The sequence below is a fragment of the Ictidomys tridecemlineatus genome, chromosome 1 (assembly GCF_052094955.1).
Source record: "Ictidomys tridecemlineatus isolate mIctTri1 chromosome 1, mIctTri1.hap1, whole genome shotgun sequence".
Lineage (NCBI taxonomy): Eukaryota > Metazoa > Chordata > Mammalia > Rodentia > Sciuridae > Ictidomys > Ictidomys tridecemlineatus.
The window spans coordinates 16,459,304-16,480,353 of NC_135477.1; the positions used below are offsets into that span (position 1 = coordinate 16,459,304).

A 21,050-nucleotide genomic window follows, 5' to 3' on the forward strand; every position below is an offset into this window, starting at 1 on the left:
ACAGAATACAGTTTTTGAAACATGAACTCTATACCATGGCTGATGAAACTGCTGCTGCAGGGACAACAAAAGAAGCCACTAACAATAATATATTTTAAGAGAAATGCAGAGTTGATGTTTTTAGCTTTAGGAATTAAGAACTCCAAATGCACAGCATTCGAGCTTAACAGAAATAAATCCTCTCTCAAAAATGCTGCTTGTAATAAGACACAAGATTTTATGAATCATATTCATTGCTTAAATTTGGGGGCAAGAGCCTTGTGTGGTTTCTTCATATAGAGGTTTTCAAGTCTATTGGTAGTTCTGTTATCATTTGAAAATTCAGATTCTTTACTTAAACATGAGAATATGCAAATATATACAAATAGATATGCTATCTTGCAGGAAAATAATAATCTTCTATATAATAGTTAATTATATTCCTTTACTAGATAATCTCCTTTCTTGTAGAAAAAAATTTTAAAAAAGCAAGAAAGTTGGTGAGTGTGAGGGTGTAGTTTGGGGCATATTTCCCCCCTTCAGTTTATATATCATCATTACTTTTACTAAGAAAGGACAACATTAAGGCAATTTAAATCAGAAGAGCTATTGAAAACCAGTATCTACAAAATTCCAAGTTAATGTTTGCATCACCCAGAAAATGATGATCTACAAACATAAAGAATTTCTGGGAAAACTTCAATCAATACAGTCAATCTAAACTTGAAAATAATTCAAAGTACACTGATTATTATAAGGAATTAGGCAATTTCTAAATGGCAAAATGGTTCATTATTTTATGTCTTGATACAAAAATAACAAAATTCAATCTAATTAAATAAAAAATATAACTATCTTTGAAAAAGAATACCAGAACATATTTGATATGTTTGGCATAACTGAAAAACAAAAACACCAAGAAATAAACAGAATCATTCAGCATTCCTCATTGATATAAGGATAAAATTATTAACATTGCTGCAAATATCTGCTTGTCCACAAAATAATTTGGGGCTGCATTATGAAACCAACTTACAGAAAAATGAGAACTCATTTGGGTACTATTTCCTATAAAAAGGAAAGTGTTTAACAATGACGTGAGCTCTGACTAGTCTTAGGTATCTATGTATACGGACAAGTAGGGCATTTATAACATGTGTGTTTCCCCAAAAGGATAATAGATTCATGGTGTCTTATTTTGAACCTAAAAATTTGGGGTGAGGGAAAGAGATTATGTAAGAACAAAGTTTCAGTAAAGTAAACTAGAATATCAGGAAAAAAAAATAAATCATATTAACTTCTCTGAGAAGTTAATAAATAAAGCAAACTTGAAGTTGGAGCCTAAAATAAAATTATACTTGGTGCAAATATATTCCTTTATTATTCTTCCTTTTTTTGGCCTTTAAAATATTAACTTTTCCCCAATGTCAACAATGAACAATGATTTTTGTAATAAGCATGATTAGGATATAGTAGATTTTTAGAAGATAGTTAGAAGAGAAGATTTTTGGACAACAAAATCAATAGTGTTGCTATGTATAGATTGCCCAAGAAAAATGAATACAAAGATCTACTTCAGATTTAGAAAATCAATTTTATAAGGAAAAGTAGAATTTAAGAAAAAAAAAGGGAAGCTAGAAAGTACTTACCTCTTCACGTAATTTTATCAACTGCAACATGAATGCACAAAAAAAAGATAAAAAGGAAAGAAATGGCAGGAAAGAAAGATCAGTTGTGTGACAGGGTACAGAATTAACATTGACAATTTATCTGTTTACATGTTTAGCATTTAAAAATCACAGACAAACACATTAAAAGAACCTAAACATAGACTACATGCAGAGTTTTTTGAACGAATAAAGATCACTTTCTCACACTGTCACATTAAACAAAGAGAATAGTGTGAAATTCTCTTTTAAAGCACATCTAAGACACCATCATGAAATAAAGGGGAACGACTTCATAGAAGTCTATATTATAAAGAAAGAAAACAAGTTTACTGTTCCTCTCTTCTAAGAATGTACCACTGAAAAGGTTTTGTATATACAAGTTTTCAGGATGTTTCTGTATTTGGAATCTTGACAACTGATTTCAGATTTACCAACAAATGAAAATGATTAATAGTTCATGCTTTGGTTCTAGTAAGGACCTAAAACAACAAACTATGATGTGAATATCATATGTGAACCCACTCTAGTAATAGGATTGAATTTAGAGGTAAAATTATTTTAATTCAGAATAAAGTATGCCAGTATAGATAATACTTATTTAGGACATACATCAGAAAATATTCCACTATCCTAGAACTATTGTATGTATCAGTCAATTTTTAGAATTTCACTTTGCTTAAGAGACTACTGCAATCAAATGGCATGTTTTCATTTTAATTCTTTCTTTCTTTCTTTTTTTTTTTTTCCAATTCTTTTCATCTTGTAAACTGGGCTGCCTTAAAGTAATGAACTCTCTTACTTCATTTGTAAGTGTGGCTTCATTTGTAATGTACTCTGTTTCACTAAAATATAATAAAAAAAACCACCCTTCACTTGTTAGAAAATTCTCCTGTGATAACATTTTAATTCTCCTATATAGAACATTTTTCTATCACTTTAAACATAACAGATAAAATTTTACTTAACTTTTTAAATGCTTGAAAAAAATATAATTACATGACTGCCTCATTCTGTGTGTGTGTGTTGCTACTCTAAACCACAATATCACTGTATAGTTGAGATGACAACCACAGTTTCTGAAATGAACAGAAACTGATACCTATGTTGTTACAGACTATAAACCACATTCTAGGTCTGAAATTTGCATCCTCAGCAATTCAGGTCTATAACTGATAATTTTTAAACATCTAAATATCTGTAACATCTGTTATAACACTTGACATATGTACGCCAATAAATTAAACTATTGCTTTGGGAGAAACGTGCTATGAATTGCTCACTATAAGTCTCTTAGTCCAAAAGTATCATGTTTACTATAGCCTGGAATTCTCAATGCTTAATGCTGTTTTTGTCTAGAAATCCAGGCAGGCAACATACATTCCAGCTTATTCTGTTATTTTATTTGTTATAGAAAAAGTATTTCAAGTACTACAGAATGAAATTTCAAAATTGTTATAACACTTTATAAAGAGGGTAAACGATTTACTATGTAATATCTTACTGTGCGTTCAATAAAAATGAAAATTTACTATCATACTTTCAAAATAGACAAGAAGTTGTCATTATTTTTAAATACACTCATTCTCTCAGCAGCTATCCACTGTGTACCAGTAAAGCATCTCATCATCTCACATGGAAAGTTAAAATTCTTCCACAGAAGAAGGGAAATTTTAAACTAAGACACCTGGCCTATCACATATTGGAATCTTTTTCTTTGCTACTTGAACATCATGGGAGAAAAAGGCAAACATTAATTCTCAGAAAGGGACGATCTGGGAATTGATCGCACAGCCCTCTTTTCTTTCTGGGGACACCATTCTTCAGTTGACTATGATACTTAAAGGGCCAAAGTTTAAAACTACTCCTCAGCAATAGAGACCATTTGGGGCATGCCACCCTGCCATAATCAATGAGTGTTTAAAAATGCTACCCATTTGTTTTTTCAATAGGTTCCAAACAAAAAACGTTCTATCTTGTTTGTGCTGCATGGCTGCATTCAAGCTCCACACCGGATTTGTAGCTAAGCTAGGTAATGGGAAGTTTTTTTTTTTTAAATCTTTTTTTTTCAGTTAGGCCGAGAGTTATGCATTCAAGTAAACAAAAGATGGTCTATTTTTGAAAATTAACAACGAACGCACAGACTAGAGTGTAAGTACTGATTTCGTATTTTTATCGAGCTACTAGCTCCATCATAGGCGACATGAAAGTGTGTAATACCGCAATGTTGAGTTATGATAATCAACATCTTTTTGAAACAAAGATTTTTTTTCCCTCCAATGCAGAATTTGATACAAGAGGTAATCTGTTCCTTTGTGGGCTGAAAAAATCTGGTTTACGCTGGTTTGAACCAGTGGAATCTCTTGTGGTTAAGCCTTCTGCTGTGACTAAAATCAAACCTGCACTGCAGAGCATGCGAGGGTTCATGCGTGCGCGCCTCTGTGTGTGAGGTGCGTCACGTGACCCCCAGAACTACCGAATTTTTTTTTAAAGCTGATAACACGACTGCCGTCTCTGTCCGCATACAGATAACGAATAAATGCTGAACTCTATTAAACGCCCTTTACACATTATCGTGGGTCGAACACACAATTTTCTGAACTTATGATGACAGTCTATTTATTTTGCTATAAACCCTCAGCACGTAACGAACAGATTTGTGCCTGGTAATGATCTGCTCTGCCAGGGCTATATGAAATGATACCGACCTTCTTTAGATCTTGGGAATTAAATTGACCGACTTCACCCCCTGGTCTGTAGCTGAAGTTTGACACACTTTATGCACAGCAAGTCCAAATCGGAACTTAAGAGAACCTTGTATTAAAAAATTAAGCAATCATTATCTGCTAAATATTGCTTTACCACAAAAATTTCCTCATGTTTAGAGCTGTCCTACTCTTTATATATTTTTGAATCTTCTGCTTCGGATTTACTCAGAATTATCAATCAATATAATTTTGCATACGGTAACTGTGAGACTACTAAGTTCAAAACTAGAACTTAGACGTTTTATTTGCCCCATTATCACACTCCACTATGAAAGTCTTTATGGCTTCATTCTATAAATTGTTTTTTGTCCTTTTTTGGGGACAGGTTCTTATGTAAGGAAATCAAGTTAAGAAGTATTTAAGGTGTCTCTCTAAATGTAGCATCACTACATTCAAGAACTCAACTCTCAGGGAAAACAAATGTTATATTAGAAGGCAAATAGGATATTTTAAAAAGACAGAATGATAATGTTTATGACAGAAGTCCTTGGAAAGCTGAGAACCCAAAAACACTTCAATTCTGTTCCTTTCTTATAAACCAAAAGAGCTATATTTGATTGAATGAAATAAGTGTAGATCAGAAATGAACTGATACGAGCAATTAATCTGGAAATAAGTGAAAGTGTGCATTGTCTGAGGGACTTTAAAGATACATTTGAAAATTTCTGAAATGTTGCATTTCCAATAATGGTAGAAATGTTTATTATATACTTAAGAGTAAATTAACATAATTTATAGTTAATTGGAAGGTTATAATTATATGCTTAAACAGTCAGGGTCTAGGTGCCTAAAACCCTGCATTACAAATAGCCAGAACGAGAAATGATAGCTTCTGCATTTATATTAGTCCAAACCTTTACAAAGAACTCACTATGTAGGCAGTATGTGTATGATGCATTGAAAATAACTAGTCAGTATTTCTTTAACCTATTTGCAATCATTGCTATTGCTTCTTATTATATTTTCTGATGTATATATTTTTAAATGACAGATATAACCTAATTTCAATAAACAAACCCTTTTTTGGTACTTTTGTTCCATTTTGTTTTTCTCTAAATTTTACTGTATATTGAAAGTTTATCAAAAATACTTGAACAAAAAGTTCTGAAAATCAATTTATCAACAATTAAAAGTAAACTTATTTCTAAACAGAAACTATTTTCTTACATAAATTATTGGTAATCTCTCCTAGGAAAAAAGCTATCTTCGTAGTTTCTGAGCTACAAAATTAATATAAAGAACCAATTTAAAATATTTTTTCTTCAGGAAAAAAGCCTCTATTGTGATTATTCAGCCTAAATAAAAACTGGCAAATAGGATGTTTTAAAAAGACAGAATGATAATGCTTAAGATGAAGAATAAAGGAAAGAATAAAGTTATTTTCAAGCGACCATACCTAGTAAATGATGTGCTTTACTTTCAGAGATTTTAATTCCTATATTATAACAAAGAGCCACAAAACAAAATTGAATGACTTTATCATATGGAAATTTTCCTACAGTTGCCTCCCCCAAAGCGTGGTCTCTTTGAACTTTCAAGCCTCATTCAAATCTTAAACTTGAAAGTTCACATAAATAATAATCTATCAGTTATATATCCTCATGATTATAACTTATCATACTCTATTTATTAAAGTGACAGCTCCTTACAACTAAACTCCAGGTTCTCCAAGCACTTTCAGAATTTGTAAGTTTGATTTATACAAGTCCAGGGGAAATCTCTGCATAATCACTTTAAGGTGACAGAAATTTAATTTGCAAAATCCAGAAAAACATTAACTCAAATGTATTTTTGTGGAATATTTTTCTTTAGGCATAAAAATCATACTTATATGTATGCAAGGCAAATATTTTAGGCACATAAAATGTCCATTAGGAGAAGTGAACATGCTTAAAAAAAGGGATTCCTGTCACAGAACTACAACATTCATTACAATGAAGGAGTCTGAGCTAGACAGGAACACCCCCTTCTTTTCTATTTCCTCTACTTTAGGCAGTAGTTTCAAATAAGGGAAAGATCTATAGCTTTTTAAAGAACTGACATGGGAACTATGCGTTCACTTTTTTTTGCAAAAAAGATAATGCTTTTTTGCAGTAGGTAGGAGGAAAGTTACCATTCATTCATTCATGAAATATGAGCAATCTAAATCTCACTTTTAAAAAAAGAAGAAAATATTTTTCTCTCATCCTCACATTATTTAATCTATTATGAGTAAAACCCCTTCATCACATCACCCTTTTATGTTTGATGTGCTATTTTTTCCTTTAGCTATTCTCACATTTCAATCAGGGAAGCTGAAATCCCAAGTCAAATCTGAATGTGTTTACATGTCTGAACTCAAGCTGATACATCCAAATAGTGGAGGAGTTGAGAACTTCACCAAAACAAACATCATCAGCTCAGTGATTCCTCTCCTGTTTTTCTGGTTTTGTGTGTGTGTGTGTGTGTGCACGTGTGTGCACAGAGGTGGGGGTGGGGTTTTCCTCACAAAGCAACATCCCTGTTTACAATATTAACATTACAGTAGCTAGGAATATAGTATCAGCATATATGGTGATATTGTATCAGCAAATACAATCTATTTGAAATGGTAAATACAGTTATGCACTTTTTATAATGTGTATTGATATGTTGTTTAACTATCTTATTAAAATTTCAGTTTCTCCAGTGAATGATTTATGTTCAGTTTTATTCAGGCAGAGTAGAGATCTTTATCATACTTTCCAAAATAACATTAATAAACACATTCAAGTCTTGCTTGTGAAGTTTCCTGTCATCATTCAGTCTCTAAATCATCTTTACATTCTTTAAATCATCTCTATACTCAAGTTTTGAAACATTTTTAAAAAGTCATATATTATCAATGTAAAATTATGAAGTCTGTAGTATTAACTCAAAGAAAGAAGTAGGACATTAATTAGACTCATGACACTAGAATGTGATCCAATGAGAACTGACAGCCCAAGTTGTAAGGCCCTTTTAAGAAGAAACTATCTTACTTTTTGTCTACACAGATCTTAAACTGCAAAAAAAGACTTATCCTATTATTATTATTATTACTATTATTTGACAGAAGCAAGATAATATTACCATTATCTGGGTATCCAAGTTGGCACTGGTACTTAAAATTTGCATTTTGGTGAATGTATTTTTAAGAAGCTACACAATAGGAGACTGAGCTGCGCTGTTGAATTTTGAAAGCTTACTTTCATTTGTTTTGCTGCAAGTGTTGATTTAATTATACTGCATTATTATCAAAGCTGTATTATGTACTTTTTTATTCCTTTTACATGTGTTTGAGGTGAAGACCTTGGCTTTGTCTGCAAACAGTGTGTTTCAAGTTATTCCTTAAGTACTAAATAATAAAGAAAAGAGAAGAAAAGATTTTTTTAAAAGATAGCAGACAGTGATCACAAGGTAAAGGGTTAAATGTAAGATCTCCAAGAAACATTTTGAAGTTGATTAAGACTCCAGCTTTGCATTAAACAGTATCGCTTCCACATGAGTTGCTGCTAATACTGTTAAGGAGCAGCTTGAGAGCCCAGTGTGCCTGTGACCTCCTTCACCCTCCAGCCACCCACCGGGCCTTCCTGATTAGCATTCTACCTGGTTCTCTGAGGAATTCCCATCATCCCCTAGGAGCTCATTCCGTACTTCGTCACTGTAGGCGATCCGTGACCTTTTCTATAAAACAAAACAAAAAGGGAAAGAGGAGAGGAACGTTAGAAAGTAAAGGCTTCGAAGCGTTATGGTATCAAGGCTGATCATCTCAAACCTCGAGAGCCCCCTAATGGAAAGCTATCTATTGGCGAAAATCTGCAAACCAAAGTTGCCTAAAGTTCCTGAACTTGAGTAATTTAATGTAAATAAGAAGTTTTTAAAAATGTCAATAATGAAAGAAAACTGCATTGTGCACATATTCTATTAATATTCATAAATGGGTTAGAACTTGTATATCATTCTGTACATCAACATTCAAATAAGACTACTAAACTGAAAGAAAGGGAGCTAAATAGCTGAATATTTATAAACCTTAGATTGTAATTTTAAAAAACTGTATATTGTAGCAGGAAATAGACTGTATAATTTAGAGCTTTTAAAATTCTAATTCTAGGATAATCATTATATCTCAAATTTTACTCTGGAATCCCTGGCCTCACACATCTATATTTCTTTCTTTATTGTGATGCTACTAACCAGAAAGAGAAGGATTTTAAAACTTATCCCCTATCCAAATAATAATTTAAATATCTCCAACTTCTCTATAAATTATGGCCTAATGAAAAGGAGTATGTGTGTGTGTACACAGCCTGTGTCTGTCTGGTAAAGCAAATTAAAATTTTCAATCCTAGTAAATAAAGGCTAGTAAGCTATGAGTCAACCTTTCACAATCCCAGTAATAAAGACAAGTGGGCTGAGTCAATGTTTCATGCACTGAAACTTTGTTTTACAAGAAATCTACCTGCACTTGTAAAGTTGGAGGGGCATGTCTGCAAACAATTAATGAATTATCTAAACGTATATACAATTTGGAAAAGGTAAATGACTCTGAAAATTAGTTGTGAAACTATATATGGTCCTCAGTTCCTACAGCATCTTCACTATTTCAGACCCAAATTCAGATTTACAAGTTACTTTGTAAGCTTTTCTGCTTCTGAACTAAACAAAAATGATCAGTTAGAAAATAGAGACAGCTCTTTCTCACTTGAATGTACACTTTGAGACATAAATTTCTTACCTGTTCAATTGTGGTCTGAAAAAGCATTGTAGTTGAAAAGGACTATCCATAATCCATGAGCAGAAGTCAACAATAAGATTTCCATTACATTTTTAGACTAGTGAATAAGTAACACTGCTTGGCCACATAGAGATCATAACACCATAGACATGAAATCATATCATACTGGAATTTAAAAGGACCTTAGACAAGAACAACCAAAGGATTTTTTCTCAATTTTTCTAAGAATGACACATAAGAGAGAATTTAGTTCATTACATACTATTTAAGACTGGGGGCTTACAGTTTTAGCAGAGCACAATTAAAAAAGGCTCAGTAGAGTATAAATAAAACAAAAAACCTACAACCCCCCTTTTTAGGGAAAAAAAAAGTTTCATGGAGTTCTAATAGTATGGTCATGATCAAACTGAGACTAGAATTTAGGAGGCCTGTTTAAAAAAAAAATTGCTCCCTATTCTATTACTCTGTGGAAAGACACAGGGGAAAAAACAGCACAAGAATTGCAAAACGTTTCAGTATAAAGGAGATGCCTTTCCTGCCCCAAGTCTCTGCTCCAAGACCATCACAAACATACACCTTTGCACTCACAATAAATATGTAAGGAGGTAAACAAAACTACCACAATATTGTGGGGGGGACAAAATAGAGAAGTTGCCATTAACCTGAGATCAATAAAGACAACTATATCAGATCTCCTGAAAATTAGGAGTGCCCCAACTCATTCATCTATGAACAAACCTGACATTTTTATCACCACAAGCAGCATATATTAAGGTTGTATATTGTATTTACTGAAATTACTATTAATTAGTTATTTCTATTGACTTTATGCAGAATTGCATTTTAAAATGCTAAATTACAAGGACAATCTACTTCATGGCTTTAATACAACATTTAGACCAAGCTAAAGCTTTCTTTTGCCCATTTGGAGATCTCCAGTATAGTAGTTTCAAACTAGCTAAGCAAAAGTATTTTATGGCATTAAAGGGAATGAGAACCTTTAAACAGGCTGTGGTATCAGAGCTGCCTTTTTAATTATTCATTTCATCACTATGGGGGACTAAAACATTCCGCAGTATGCAAGAATATCATATGGAGATTGTTTTTGTTTTTTCCTTTTTTCAACAAAATACCAACAAATTGGTATAGATTGTTCAATTACATTATATCTTTTTTTGATTTAATATACTAAAAAAGAGGAAGAAAATTACAAGTGTGTATCCCTTAAATATCTAATCTTGTTTTGGTTAGATTGTACTGCAGAATGTACTGCTTTTGAAAACCAGCAATTAAGAGCATGCATGCTTAGCAAGAGGAGACCTAAGGATTATCTGCAGTTGAGGGATGGTCCCTATCAATGTCATTCTTTACCACTGGGATGGTAAAAACTGGTCATTTGGATGGCTTTTCTAGATGCAATTAAGCAAATGATAGCTGAGTTTAACAAAGTATTCTTGGACAGGATTGACTTTTCTTAAAGAAAAGACAACTCATTTCAAATATCAAAAAATAGTTCTACCCCTTGGAAATGGCACAGTAATGCTAAAATAGAACTCTTTTCACTTGAGTTTTGTCTTATAAAAATAAAACAAATCATGACTTTGTTTTATTAATAATTTTATTTGAATGCCCAACATTGGTTATTTTCTTATATTTTCTAACGGTTTAAAATTTTCAGTAAACAGATTGATTGTATGTAATCAGATATAATTTAGCCTGCAAGACCATAACTAAACTAATTGAAAAAAAAAGGGCAAAATTCCTCTGAATGACAGACTGCTTATTTTAGGAATAATTTTCCTTCAAAACATCAATAAGTTCTGCTACCTTTTATGGAATTAAAAAAACCCTCATGCTACACTTCTGAGTATCTAAATAATATTTTAATTTAGAGGATTCAAAGTTAATGAAACTGAAATCTCTGTTGTATCTTGATAAACATAACTAAAATATTTTTACTTCATTATCAACAGTATAAAATCTGTACTTTAGCCAAATGCAAGCATGAGAATTTGAGCTGGAAATGTCACACATTCAGCTACAGTTTGAAGGAACCCAATTCATAATGCATTTTATAAATAGTTAATGACTTCTATACATAAGCTAACCAGGCAAATCAAGAAATTGTCAACATTTTTAGTCTTAGTTGTCAGTTCCCACTGTCTACTGGTGCTTTATATGTGGCTCTGGAAAAGACAGAAGCTCTATGCAGTTTGTAATCTACTTCAGTTTCTGGTCTATACCATAAGGGTGAAAAAGCTTCAACTGCCAAATCTCTCTCTCTCTCTCTCTCTCTCTCTCTCTCTCTCTCTCTCTCTCTCTCTCTCACACACACACACACACACACACACACACACACACAGGTGTGCACACACAAAGAGTATTAAATAATAGAACATTTAGGTTTTACTTGTATGCTTATGTAAAGCTTATTCTTTCTGACTTACATGGTGGACTAGATACAGTTGGTGAGAAAATCTACAGATCATATGTGGACAAAACTATGAAAAATTAACCATTGATTGTAACCTAACTCTAAGAAGTTAGATGCATAGTTGCAATGACTATTTTAAACCCATGACAAAATCGAGTCTGTGGTTATAAAAGCAAGAATTTCAGATTCAAAGACATTGTCAGTTTTTCACCTCATATATGAATAGGATTTTGCATACCAATTGGCTGATTTTCTTAAAGTCAAGTTCAAATAGATACACTTTTCAGGTCTGTCCGGAAATTTGGCTTGAAATAATCTATCTACTTGACTCAAGCCTTAACACTTCCCAATTGAGCTGAATGTGTTCATGGACAGACACTGCTAAATTAGAGACAAAATGAATTAACTTAGCTTAAACTAATTAAAACTTGTGACCTGTGGTCCTGTCTCTTGTATGATTCTGTATGTGAAACTGGGTATATATAACCAGAATGAGGATTCTAAAGCCCACCACAAGCAAAAACATAACAATGAAGTTGGTTTATTACTAAAGCATATATGAGAATTTAATTTCCATGGCGTGCACATGGCAAAGCAATTGCTTAAATTGCCTCACCTGGGAATTTAATACAATGTTATCATCACACCAGCCACATTGTAAATAGATTTATAATGCTTTCCATGTGCTGTTCTCTGTTGCATATGAATTAAGTAATGATCTGGTATTACAATAAAATCAGCTAGTTCCCACACCTGGCAGACAGGATATTTCACTAAATTAATACCCATACAGCCACATCACAAGGCATGGGAAAGGAAAGCATCTCGGAGGCATTTGACTTGAGTTTTACCTGGGAAGTGAATACTCCCTGGCCATGTACAATGTCACTGCACTGACTGGGCTGCTCAAGACAATCTGTTTCTAACATCTGCATCACAGAATTAAGACTTTCTCATTCCCATTCAATTTTAGCCTAGTTTCCTTCATTCAGGACTTTAATTACTAATCAGGGATCCGCAATATTCACAAACACCAAGAATGCCCTTTATTCTAATCTATGTGCTGCAGACAGCCAAATAATTGATACAAAGCGCAGTTCGGTTTTGGTAAGTAATGAAAGAATAGCTTGTCCTACTTCCCAATCAAATTGGTCTATTGAAGAAATGGTTAATAGATTTCTCCGTAGTTCTAAAACAAATTACACAGTCTGGCCAGACTTTCCCATTGCTTCTACCATGTTTTTCAGTCCCCATATATTTAATAATGCCCAAGGTTACCAGGTGATACATCTATTAAAAACTGCTATGCTTTCATAGCCAAAGAATTTAACTGCTCCTGTTATAATTAACACTTTGGGATAACTACAGAATATGGTGAAATTATATTTATTAGTCATATAATTTCTGGCATTCATTTCTTACCTAATTTTATCTGGTTCTAATTAAATAATATCATAGCACTATAAGACCCAGATGGCATTTTCAAAATGTATCTATCATTGGCACCAAGTATTCCATTTTTAACCTCAAAATGACTCTTACCAATTCAGACAAGAAACTTACATTTTGGAGAAAAATAAATAAAAAGGAATTTATGAATTCTTGCTCATCACAGTACGCCCTGTACTCTATGAAGTTCTAGCAAAAAGGAATTTAAGTCTAAAATTATAATACTATATCACTTAAGTAAAGGAAAAGTAAACTTTTAGGTAAATGTTTGATGCCTAGAAGTTGTTACAATGAAAAAACGTAAGGCACTGAATGGAAAGAACAGAACAGAGATAACATTTCAGTATGTGATCTTGGTCAAATTGAGATTTTTGAATATCAGTTTCTCTGTCTCTAGAATAGTGGCTTTATACTTATTTCCTAGAGTTGTTGTGAGAATGTAAATATTATGAACAAATATAAACCTATCCTATAAATTTGGCTGTTAATCTTACAAATCATGGTCATCTTAATATTAATTGATAATATTGAAAATAATGTAATAAACCAGTACATATATATATGGATAAGAATATAAGTACATCCTTCTTAAAAAAATGATTTGCCAATATATACCGAGAATAGCTTTTAAAAAGTCCATGTTATTTATTATTTAACCCAGTAATTCTGTAAAATTGTGTCTGTCCAATTTCTTGTTTTATGGTGCTGCAATTTTTGGATGGTTTCCAATAGTAAAAACTTCGCTGCATTTCTTTAATGTTATCAGAGAAAGTGAGTTCCAATATGTTTCTTCTAAGAAATCATTCCACTAAACATGGCTTGCTCTTACTCTAGAGAGACTGTTTAGAGTTAAAGGTCAAGTCCATTTGCTGGGAAGTGCACATGCCACATGTCATCAATACTGTAACATTAATAAAGGAAAATATACTTTCTATCTATCATAAGTCTGTGGCCCATGGACCATACCCAAGCCACCTGAGAGAAAATACTAACATGCCCTGCTGCCAAGCTACCACCAGAGTTGCAAAACAGGCTAACATGAGAATATGAAATAATCCATTGTTGTACGTTGTACAAGAAAAAGAGACTTGACATTTAAAAAAAAAGTTTTTCCTTATCATAAGCACTGTCATTTATTATTTTTGTTTGTATTTTCAAACACATTTGACATTTTTGAAATGGATATTTAGTTTTTGGCTGTAAATAATGAGATAAATCATACCATACTGCCTCTTAATTATTTTAAAAATATAATTATATATCATATGTGAATATTTATATACATATGATGAGGTTATATGTGTGGACACGCATAGGGACTCTCACAGACCCATATGCAATCCATATGGAAAAAGAACTCCATTTATGTTGCACAGTGCTAGAACAGGCTTTTATTTAGACTAGGAACTCTGACCACATTGCTGCTATATCATTTAATGATTTACAAAACAGAGAGCCAGAAAATCAGGTAACTGCACTTCTTCATTTCCTCTCCCTGAATTTCTAGCCTGAAGTTTAAGTTTAGCATTAGTGTTTCAAAATGCATCATAAGTTAGTTAGTATCATGGCCCCATCTGTCTGCATGTGCTTGTAGTTTATGACTTTTGACACTGCTATTGAAAAGTGTGTCTGTGTCTTAAATCATGTTAGTTTGTCAATCAGCAATTAAGTTACTTCATTCAGAAAATCAGCTCATGATAGAATGCCCAGATGTTGTTGTTAGCATCTGGAATAGTGAAAGTATGCTATGGAAGAAATCTAATTCTTTAAAGTCTTGCTGAATGTAAAATAAAATAACTCTACAGACTCTACTTGAAATAATCAAAATGTTTACTATTTTGTTTGTTAATGATATATAAATGTCCTACATACTTCCACTGTAAAAATAATACTCTGATAAATGAATGAATGCTATGTACCAGATGCTTGATTTGTATTTTAAAATTACTGAACCGGAATATATCAATTAATATAATTAATTCACATAATTCTACTTTCCCTATATAACTGCCTAGTACTGGGAAGGAAAAGTGATAATTCATTTAAAAATCTGTGCATAGCCATAATTTCGAGAACAGATCCTGAGGATTCTGTAATTGATCCTGAGGTATCACACGAGTCATCACCTAGATCATGCTACAGATTCACAGATGAAGGGTTCTAAACCAGATGAGTGATCTACTACCTGAGGCCATAGGGTGAGGGAAGAACAAGGACACAACCCCCTTCACAATTCTGTGTTCTTCACTTGACTATACACCAAGACAGGCTGGAGTGGTTCTACCTTCATTTTGCAAAGCCAAGATTGACTGTGCCATTCACCCAGTTCTGTGAATGCATCAGCTACAAAGTTGATTAGCTTGTTTTGTTTCTGATCATCCTCCTTCAATAATAATAACAACAGCAGCAGGAATAATAAACCTTTACTTATACATTATTTTTCAAAATTGGAATACTGACTACAATAAATTTTAGAATTCAAGGATGGCAAATGCTTAGGTAAAATGTTTTATTTGATAGAATAAAACGTCTGATTTCAGAGAGTGAGTCATAACCACACCTATGGGTGTTAGATGGTTTTCAAGATTAATCTTCAAAGGCTGCACTATAAAGCAACAATAATCTACCTACATGGCTTAGAGAAGAGCCACACAGATTATTAAGAAGGGTTAAGAATTTCCGGCTTACCCACTGGATCTGCTGACTCTCTGTATGGTTAACTTAAAATTCTATACTGGAACCAGCCATCTCATAGGCAAACAATTTTTACAGCTTTATTTACCCTTGAGACTTACTTTTGGACCCATGTTGTGACAGATTAAAAATAATTAAGTAGTATACTATGCTTCAGTGAGGTTTTAGTGTTCATAATTCAGAGATGTAAGATGTCTTCTAATGCTTTATGGATACAGCCAGTAAAGCTGTAATGCTTAGGCAATAGGAACAAACCATTTTAGCCCAAATTTTCAGTGAAAACATTTTGAAGGTTACTTTTATGACAGAGTGACCCAAAATAAAAATATAATAAACTAAGTATAAATATTAATACCAGATTCATAAATACATAAATATGTTCATCCTAAAAGAGTCTGCATTTTGAAATGGAAAAAAAAATCCTGCCTAGCCAGAGGCTTTCCTTTATCAATTAAATGTTCTTTCTTCTGCACCTTTAACATTTCAGTCCCTATTTGTTCTTTCATTCAACTTTATAAACATTTCTAAGTGTATCAACCTCTTCATCCTTTACTTCTTAGCACGGCTGTTTTTTTTTTTTAAATAAATTAATTAGGTTTTTGTTTCTTTGTTTTGGCACTGGGGCTTGAACCCAGAGGTGCTTTACCACTGAGCTACATCCCCAACCCTTTTTTTGTTTGTTTGTTTTGAGACAGGATCTCCCTAAGTTGCCCAGGCTGGCCTTAAACTCAGATCCTCTGAGTTGCTGAGATTACCAGTGTGTACCACCCTGCCCAGCTTAGCCAAGCTTCTTAAAAGAGTATTTTACATCACTAACTCCACCTATCATGTTCCAGTCACTTGTCAACTTATTACAAACTGCCTACTCTCCTATTGCTCTTTAGGTCTCCCCAGGATCATCAATGATTTCCTAGTTGTCAAAATCACTGACCACATTTTTTTAAATTAACTTTTTATGATAGTTACAGATTTATACAAAAGTTGCAATGATAGTAAAGAGTTCTCATATAACCCACACCCAGTTTATCACAATTAGTGAATTAATCATTAATTATTGTACAATATTATTATTATTATTAAGTCCATCATTTTCTTAGATTTCCTTAGTTTTTAACTAAGGTTCTTCTTCTGTCCTAGGATCCCATCCAAGATTTTGCAATATATTTACAAGTCATGTCTCCTTATGCTGCTCTAGGCTTGTGATGGTTTTCTCAGACTTTCTTGCTTTTGATGACCTTGACAATTTTGAGGAGCAGTGATTAGGTATTTTGTAGACTGCCCCTCAATTGGGATTTGTCTGATGTTTTTCTCATAACCAGACTGGAGTTCAGTGTTTTTCAAAGGAAGACCACAGAGGTGAAGAGCCATTTTTATCACATGATATTAAGGTTACCACTGCTTATGTTGACCTTGGTCACTTGGCTGAGGTGGTGTTTGTCAAATCTCTCCACTGTAAAGCTCTTTTCCTCTTCTGTACTGTACTTTGTGTGGTTCACATTTAAGGAGTAGGAGTTATGATCCATCTCCTTGAGGGCAGAGTATCTACACAAACCATTTGATACTCTTATGCATGGGAAGTTGTCTACTGATCATTATATGGATTTATGGATGTTGATTTTATACTTTGGATTTAGAATCTAATATTATTTCATTAATTTTGTTGCTTAAATTGTGTCAACTTTGGCTCTAATGATCACATTTAGTCCTTTTCTTCAACTTAACTCTCCATATCATCTGACATTACCACTCACTTTCAGTGCCACCCTCCTATGGAATTTCCTCTTGCCTCTGGTCTTGCCTCAGTCTCTTCAGTGTAACTATTCTCTTAGTCTTCCCAGAAATGCTTATATTCCCTAGGTATCCATTCTTGGTCCTCTTCTTGCTCATCTGAAAGATATCATCTATTCCCATCATTCTAACTAGCACTTAGAAGCTGGAATATTCTACCCACAAATCCAATTCCTATGGGCATCTTAGCCTAAAGGTATCTCAGACTTAACATAGACAACAGGGGTATTATCTTGCTTCTATTTAATATTCCTCCTCTGTCTTTATCTAATTTGAGGGATGGTATTACCATGCACATGTTCTCCTTAGACAAAAACCTAAAAAGTATCCAACTCTCTCCTTGGGTAAAGTTCTTCAATCAATCAGCAGATTTTACCATTATTTTTCAGAATATCTACATGTGGGCCCTTGGCCATATTTCTAAGATGTTTGTTATCTTATGCGTTAGTCCAATTCTTTTCTCATAACTGTGGTTACCACACATTTGTCCTTCTTTTTATATGTGAATTATACTTGGGAAGCACTTCTGCAAAAAGACTAACATGTTTTAAAGCAGAGGTAAATCAATAGGTATAAAGACTCAACTCCTTCAGCTCTATCTCCAGCAAAATATCAAACCTATGAAAGAATCATTGCCTAAAGATATAACTTATTTTAGAATGGGAATGTTAAAATAGAAAGTACATGCATTCAACAAAAGCCAATATACTATGGGAAAATGCTAAGCAATAGAACCCTCTCCAACTTTATATGTCAATACCACATTTCTCTTTAATTTAAAATATAGGCATATTTCATATCAGCTATTTTATTGTTCTCATAAGTTAGATATCTCTATTTTTTATTATGCAGAAGCTAAAAGACCACCATTTCAAACGAGATGATGTGCATGCATATTTCTTCTTTTCTGATCTGTGGACCTGAGGAATATGGATTACCTCTGTTATCTGCACGAAGAAGCTGTGCTACAAGCCTGGCATTCAGTTTGCTTTTATCTCTGAGACCCCAAATTGTACTGTTAGGCAACAGAGGGCACTTATCTAGATTGAACTGTCATACGAATAGATTTTTGTCAGCCATTCAATTTGAATCGGGGAACATGCCAACAAAAACAAAACCCAGCAATTTAAAACAACAAACCTATCCTCTACTGACAGGAGCAAATTGGTGTATTTCAAATGAATAAGAATTACTATAGATTGCATATCCTGCATGTGGGTGCTTCAGAAAGAAAAATCCTCTCGGAACTAATATTGTCTAGTTTTCCTGGCAATCATATAACATTGAACAAGCACACAGTGAGCTAAAAACTAATAAATACAAAGAAGAAACAATGACAAATAGAAGTTAAAAGTTACATGGACAACGAGGCTATCTAATAAAGTTCCTGGTCAGAATTCAGTGGCTATGTGGAAAAAGTTAGCACGTATTGTACTTTTGTTTGCTCTCTGGCCCATGTAAGCCTTCCAGCAAGACAAGGAGTATGTCTGCCCACAATGAGTAGTGACATCATTCTCCCTGGACCTTACTGACTCTGTCTTCAATACCCGAAAAACACAAACAAAAACTTTAGTGAACTGACCTCACCAGAGCAACACTACACCTCAGACTATTTGAAGAACTATTCAGAGTAGATCTATTCAAAGTTGCTATTAATCTTAAATATCACCAATATTAAAAAATGAATAAAAATATGGCAATAAAATCTTTACAATTGAATATTGATTTTCATATCTAAAATTGATTTATATATCTAAAATTATTTAATATATTTCCCTTTATTATTTTTGTTGAGTCACATCTTCATTCTGGAGCTGATATAGCTAATTCTACAGTGAAATTAAGTCTTGGCTGATACTTATGCAATCATAAACTACTACAAGGGAAATGAACAAATAAATTAATTCAGTTCTGTGATTCCAAATTAAGCTGAAATAGAAAATAAATAAACTTACAGGCCAAAACTTCAATTGAACCCATGTCATTTTACTGGATAGAAATTGAGTAAGTTTAATTGTTTAGCCATAGCATTATGTATTGTAGCAACAGGTACTTATGTCAAAACTTAAAGCTTCATTAAAGAACAGTCAACAAAAATACTCTATATACACATCTCTCCCTAATGATAGTTAAAATAGATGAGGACAAAACCAAGGTCAAATGTAATGCTTCAAGCTACCTCTACATTTTAAGTAATATAGTAATGAGATAATATTTTTATTTTGAAGGGAGTTATAAAACTACTTGCAAAGATGCATGATTATGCAATTCATACTTATTTGGCTCAGAAAAAATACATAGAAAGACTTACAGAGAGGGCTGGGGTTGTGGCTCAGCGGTAGAGTGCTCACCTAGCATGTGTGAGGCCCTGCGTTCGATCCTTAGCACCACGTAAAAATAAATAAACAAAATAAAGGTATTGTGTACAAAAAAAAAAAAAAGACAGAGAAGCATGCACAGATGATAAAGCAAATAGAGCAAAATGTTAATAATAGGTAAAAATATATTATGTTCTATGTACTATTCTTCAAAACTTTCTGGAAGTTTAAAAGTATTTCCAAATATTACATTTAAAATAATTAAATATTTATATATTAGTGGAATAAAGGAACAGAAGTTCTGGTAAGCTAACCTTCAACAAGTAGTTAATGTCTGAGATTACATGAATGTCAAATGAATCCTTGATTAGATAGCTAATGTTAAGCAAAAATACAATACAATTTTCTTTCAAATTCAGACAATTTAAACAATTCATTTTCACCAAATATTATGGTATATTCCTTTTTTTATTTAAACAGTTAAAAGTTTTAGTTTTTAATTCACCCCTTAGTATATTATCCATGGTCAGAGAAATCGAAAGTTATCAGTACAAAATAAAAAATAGGGCTGGGTAAATAAGTCAGTGATAGAGCGCTGCCTAGCCCTGGTTTGATCCCTGGCACTTCAAAACAAACAAAAAATCAAAAACCAACCAAAGAAAGAAAGAATATTATATAACATTTAAATAGTTTGGCAATAAAGTGCAATTCTTTTTCTCCATTTTATAATAAAAGAAGTGAGGACAGTGATTCTAAATTAGATTGCTTAACACATAATAATATAAGATTTATTTATTTATTATTTTACAAAAATTCTTAGAGTAACCCAATAAAAATCCCCCTGGAGAGATATAACACGAACCTAAGATCTTTTACTGTGCTCAGAGGTCACTCTCTAATGTTCAAGAAGGAATACACATTTTCAGGTAGTTAGACAGAAGCCCACTCAACTCTGACTTGACTTGGCAACTAAGGCATTGCTGATCTGTCTAATTTTGACTGTGATAGCACTGGACAGAAACTGAATGTAATTCTGGTCTCTGAAAAGAACACAGCCAATTTGGGTGCTCTATAAATATGCAATAATAATAGGACCTCAGGGCTAGAAGGGACCTTGAGAGTCCTCTAGTGTGCCTTGCTCTCTTACATCATCCAACACCAAGTGCATCTTACAAAGACCTTGAAAAAGAGGTCCTTAACTTCCACAAAGAAGCT

The 21,050-nt window shown here is 33.0% G+C and overlaps 1 protein-coding gene across 9 annotated transcripts in view; it reads right to left on the reverse strand.

Annotated features, from left to right (window-relative positions):
* The window catches only part of Vti1a (vesicle transport through interaction with t-SNAREs 1A), a 461,587-nt gene that overhangs the window by 386,445 nt on the left and 54,092 nt on the right, over positions 1 to 21,050 (reverse strand). For 6 of the 9 annotated variants that reach the window (XM_040272255.2, XM_040272252.2, XM_040272257.2 and 3 more), the window contains 2 exons: positions 8,021 to 8,098; positions 1,629 to 1,649 (listed from right to left, as the gene is read on the reverse strand). In XM_040272255.2, coding sequence (XP_040128189.2) covers positions 1,629 to 1,649; positions 8,021 to 8,098 — 99 coding nt within the window. The remainder of the gene's footprint in view (positions 1 to 1,628; positions 1,650 to 8,020; positions 8,099 to 21,050) is intronic. The other 3 variants (XM_040272253.2, XM_005320678.5, XM_078049492.1) reach the window with 1 other exon arrangement.